The sequence below is a fragment of the Egretta garzetta genome, unplaced genomic scaffold, assembly GCF_000687185.1.
Source record: "Egretta garzetta isolate BGI_Z169 unplaced genomic scaffold, ASM68718v1 scaffold189, whole genome shotgun sequence".
NCBI classification, from domain to species: Eukaryota; Metazoa; Chordata; class Aves; order Pelecaniformes; family Ardeidae; genus Egretta; species Egretta garzetta.
This window is the reverse complement of record NW_009260687.1, coordinates 691,671-696,935: the sequence shown is the minus strand read 5'-3', so window position 1 is coordinate 696,935 and position 5,265 is coordinate 691,671. Positions and strand designations below refer to the sequence as shown.

General features: G+C 40.3%; 1 protein-coding gene across 1 annotated transcript; it reads left to right on the top strand.

Annotated features, from left to right (window-relative positions):
* Positions 1-1,098: 1,098 nt before the first annotated feature.
* Positions 1,099-1,725, top strand: LOC118453007 (inositol 1,4,5-trisphosphate receptor-interacting protein-like 1). Its single transcript, XM_035901312.1, is given in 1 exon segment — positions 1,099-1,725. A coding segment is annotated over 1 exon segment (627 nt).
* Positions 1,726-5,265: the final 3,540 nt, after the last annotated feature.

Genomic DNA, 5,265 nt, shown 5'->3' with positions numbered 1-5,265 from the left:
GGTCATCATCATCATCATCTTCCTCTGCTGTTTTATTAAACTGTCCTTATCTCAAACCATGGGGTTTACTTTTTATTTTCTGATTCTCTCCCTCATCCCACTGGGGGTGGGGAGAGTGAGTGAGCAGCTTAGTTTCCAGATGGTGTTAAACCACAAGTCTTCTTTTTTGACCATGGGGATGGCCTGCTCCTGTGCCTTTAAGATTTATTTCTTGATGCAAGTCCAGCTTTCCTAGACTCCTTTGCTCTTTAGGACTGTCTCCAAAGGAACTCTGTCAATCAGGCCCTGACATAGGGGGAAGAAAGAAAATAGGAGAGGAAAAGGAGAGGAAAAGGAAAGGAAAAGGAGAGGAAAGGAGAGGAAAGGAAAGGAAAAGGAAAGGGAAAGGAAAGGAAAGGAAAGGAAAGGAAAGGAAAGGAAAGGAAAGGAAAGGAAAGGAAAGGAAAGGAAAGGAAAGGAAAGGAAAGGAAAGGAAAGGAAAGAAAAGAAAAAAAAGGAAAAGGAAAGGAAAGGAAAGGAAAGGAAAGGAAAGGAAAGGAAAGGAAAGGAAAGGAAAGGAAAGGAAAGGAAAGGAAAGGAAAGGAAAGGAAAGGAAAGAAAAGAAAAGAAAAGAAAAGAAAAGAAAAGAAAAGAAAAGAAAAGAAAAGAAAAGAAAAGAAAAGAAAAGAAAAGAGAGCAGAAAAGAGGGGAAGAAAAAAAAGGAAGAGGAAAGGGAGAAGAAAATTAAATGGAGAAGAAAGGAGAGAGGAGGGAGAGTTGATCTGTGATGGGTCTCTAGTGCCTGTGACAGCACAGGATATGGTTGACAGTGGGGCTGTCACCAGGAAGACCAGCATGCAGGGCTGCTGCAGTGTAGCCTGGGTCAGCGGTGAGAGCCAATGTGCACACAGTGGAGAAGCTGAACTGGACAAAGGCTGAGGCAGAAATGTCAGCTCATGGGGGGCTTCTCACCAAAGAAAGGAGCCGTAAACCAGGAAGCAGTTTCAAGCAGTTCAGCCACGGAAGTCAAGAGGAGGAGAAAGAAGAGGTAGAAGAAGAAGGCAACAACTCTTGTTATGCATGTGATCTGGACAAAATTTTGGCCACTGTTCTACATGGATGACGTGCAAGTTGGTGGAGGATCTGGTAGATGACCTTCTTAGTGCCTGCCAAAGATTTTCCGGGAGTAACTTCAAGCCATGGCTCCAGCCAACCGTTGGGATGGGCTGTGTCTACAAAGGTGGGAGTGCCTGGGGGGACAAAGTCCTCCACCACCTGCTTGTGCCCCTGTAGCCTCCTACTGGACATGCCTTCTGCTTGGAGCTGGACACTGCACAGGAGATGCTGACCAACAACTCCTGCCTCCATGTACAGCTACAGTGCATGTGCATGAGGGAGCAGCTGGTGGAGGACATACCATTCTTCCTCCACCACCAGAATGATGAGCTGAAAAGTCAAGACCCCGGTCTCCTCAACACCTTTTGCGCCAACTCTTACTTAGACATCTGAAAACCTGCCTTCTGGTTCCAGATATTGGTGAAAGACACCTGGAAGGTTATGCCTCAGTCACAGTCAAACCACTGCTGGACAGTGTTGCCTACAACATGCTCCTGCAAGCTCAGGCTAATGAACACCTCCCAGGAAACCCTGTCCATTGAGATGACTTTTGGGGTGAAGCTAGATGACCCAGACTTCTTCCTGAGCCTTGAAAAGGCAGAGGCCAGTTTTGCCACTAGCACAGTGTGATGTGGCTGAGATGCACTTAATCTGGCATGGTCAGCACAACATCTTCCACCCCAGAAGTGAGAACTTGCTATAACAAAAATGAATATATGAATACCTAAAAAGCAAATCTTGTGCATAGTAGCTGAAATTAAAAAAAGTAAAATAAAGTTATCCTAATTTTTTAAAAAAGAACAACTATCTTCCTTGATTCAGTTTCTAAAAGGAAAATTACTCTTTACTTCTATTGTAATACATTAACCAAATCTAAACATTAATTAAATATTTTGAATTAATTTCCCTATTAATATATACTTTAAGTAATTCTGTATGCCAGTTTGCTCTAAATATTGAGTTTCCTGTAAATATTCTAAGTAAGTCTCTGGGAAATTTCTTTAGAATAAATTGACTCTAATATGAATGGTGACACAATCTTAACTTTACACATTCATATCTTATGTGAGGCAAAGATAACACTGAAGAAAAAACTGTTAATTACTCATTAAGTTTATATATCAGATAGTAGAAGAATCTTTCTTAGTTAAGCTCCCTTCCTTAACACACTCACTTTAGTAATTTACACAACAACAAACTGAAAAATTATCATATTTAAAGGTCAACTTACTTTAAAAAAACAATTTCACCCTTAAATTTACCAAACACCTGAGATAATACGTATTTTAAATAATGTTCTGAGAGCTGTATGATTTTGTTGTTGTTTGTTGTGGTTTAACCTGGCTGGCAACTAAGCACCACGCAGCCGCTCGCTCACTCCCCCCACTCCCTCTGTGGGATGGGGGAGAGAATCGGAGAAAAGAAAAAAGGTAAGAGCCATGGGTTGAGATAGAGACAGTTTAATAAGAGAGAAGAATAACAATAGTGATAATAATAATGGTAAGAGAATATACAGAATATATATAAAACAAGTGATGCACAAGGCAATTGCTCACCACCCGCTGACCGATGCCCAGCCCGTCCCGAGCAGCGATCACTCCCCCTGAGCCGCGATCACACAGCCCGAGCTGCTATCACTCTGCCCGCGACCGACCGACCAACTAACCCCCCCGAGCATGACGTTATATGGTATGGAATAGCTCTTTGGTCTGTTTGGGTTAGCTGTCCTGGCTGTGCTGTACTCCCAGCTTGTTATGCACCTGGCCGAGCAGGAGAAGCTCAAAAAGTCCTTGAGTAGTCTGAGCACTACTTGGCAACAACTAAAAACATCAGAGTATTATCAACATTCTTCTGGTACTAAATCCAAAACAGCACTATGCTAGCTACTATGAAGAAAATTAACTCTATCCCAGCCGAAACCAAGACATTGTTTTAGAAGAACATAATTGTTGAACATATGGTAAACTGCAAAACCCCCTTAAAATATCATGCATTTCCAATGGTATAGTCTAAAACTGCAGAAAAAAAATATTAAGTTATATGGCTGTCACACTTGTGACTAGGGAACCACAGGATTCACTTAAGTCTCCACAGGGACAGGCAGAGCATCTTGTTTATGAATTATGCATTTTTACCTATTTGCTTTTATTTGAAACATTAAAATGTATTCTGACAATGTCATATATGTAAAAAAAAACATATATGTATGCAAAATCACATTTATACTTTTTAATTATGATTCAGAAAAAAAACTTTTTGGTACTTATTAAGGGAATCAAAACTTATCCAATTGTTTTTTGGTTTTGCTTTTTTTTTTTTTTTTTCTGCTAAGACTATTTTTTCAACCTGATGGTTTAATTCCCACTGGATGTGTTCTGATTCTTCAGATAACTAGTGAAAGACTCTCACTCTCCCTATCTTTCTACTATGATGTTATTTCACTGAAACCCTTTGTAAAGCTGAATTGAATTTAGATGACTCTTCACTTAGGTCCTGATCCAAAACCCATCAAAGTCAATGACTTTCTTTGGGAATAAAGTTCCAAAGATAGTTTTTAAATACCTTTGAGGTAATGATAACCTGAATATATATCTCAAAGTAGTTCTATATTCTGGGACTGCTTCTGAATTCAAACTTAACGTAATATGAAGGCTGAGAAATCTCTAGGCTTCAGGAAGGTTCACAGGCTATGCTTACTTAGAAGTTGGGAACCACAGGCTATAAGAAGCTTTGGGAGCAAAACAGCTAGGCGTTCTTACAGTGATTCATGTTCTTGTGTTTCAAGTTGTTTTATGATTATTCTTTGCAATGACTTATGCATTTCATGATAATGAGGCAGAGACACTGCACAACATGAGACAAGACCATGTGAGACTGTTGAAACACCTGAAGAGTTAGGGAGGAGTGCCTAAATTTCTTTGTGGGTCTCGTGTAGTATCTTGCTCAGACCAATTGTATAAGGACTGAGTTACATTTAATTTTGAGATGGGACTGTTTATCTCCAAGGAATATAAGAAGTAAATTACTGATCCTGGACTTCAGGCAAGCAGACTTCAGCTTATTCAGAGAATTGGGATCCCAGGGGAGGAAGGTCTGAAAGTGTTAGTGGTCTGTACTGGGGAATGCTCTTTTCAACATCTTTATCAACAAACCAGAAAAGCGAATAGAGGCCTTGTGCATAAAGTTTGCAGATAACACTAATAGGGGTACCAGCTGATATGCTGGAGCAGTCCCTGGTGCCTATAGGGAGGTCACCAAGGAGACAAAGCAAGGCTCTTCACAGTGGTGTATGGTGGCAGGACCAGTGACAATGAGCATAAATTGAAACAAGAGAGGTTCAGACTAGTTATAAGGAGAAACCCTTACCTCATAAGGATAGTCAGGCAGGGAAGCAGGTTGCCCTGAGAAGTTGTGCAGGCTCCATTCTTGGAGGTTTCCAAAATTTGACTACCTCAAGCCCTGGCCAACCTTCTCAGAGCAGGAGGTTGGAGAAAAACCTCCCCATCTCTCTTCCAGCATGAATCATCTTGTGATTTTATGGTCATTTCCTGGCTTCTTTAAGTTAGCAGAATCAAATTTTGGTTTTGATAAGATTAATTTTCTGAAATTATTCAGGGGCAGTTTTCTTTGGAACATTTAGGAGCTTAGACCTCAATTCAGGTAGTCTATGTCAGGAACTGAGACTGTAGTATGATTCAATGTTTCTTTCAGTCTAGGAAGTATCTAAGAAAAACAAAATGCACTAGTAGGTGTTTTAAAATTATGACATGTGGTAGGTCTGCCTTCTAACTTCATTTGATCTTTCATGTTTTACGATGGAAAAAAAGAGGAAACAGGTTCTTTTACATAAAGAAATTGCACCTCTGAATCACTTACCTTAGAAGTTCAAGACAAGACCTGAGGCTCAGCTTACAGGTTTGATACTCCACTTCTCACATCTAGAGTGCTAGAGAGACAAAATGATGATTCTATTATTTTCCACTCCTTCACTTTCCTAGCTTCTGGGGAAGGTATGCATTTTCTCTGTAGGGATCACTGACATCTACAAATAAATGAAGAACACGGCAGTAAGAAACTAAGATTCAGGATTCCCTTTACATGAATTCTGTTCATCAGGCAGTTGGATACCCTGATGACTATCTTCTTTGTCTTTTTATGTCCTAATAGCTA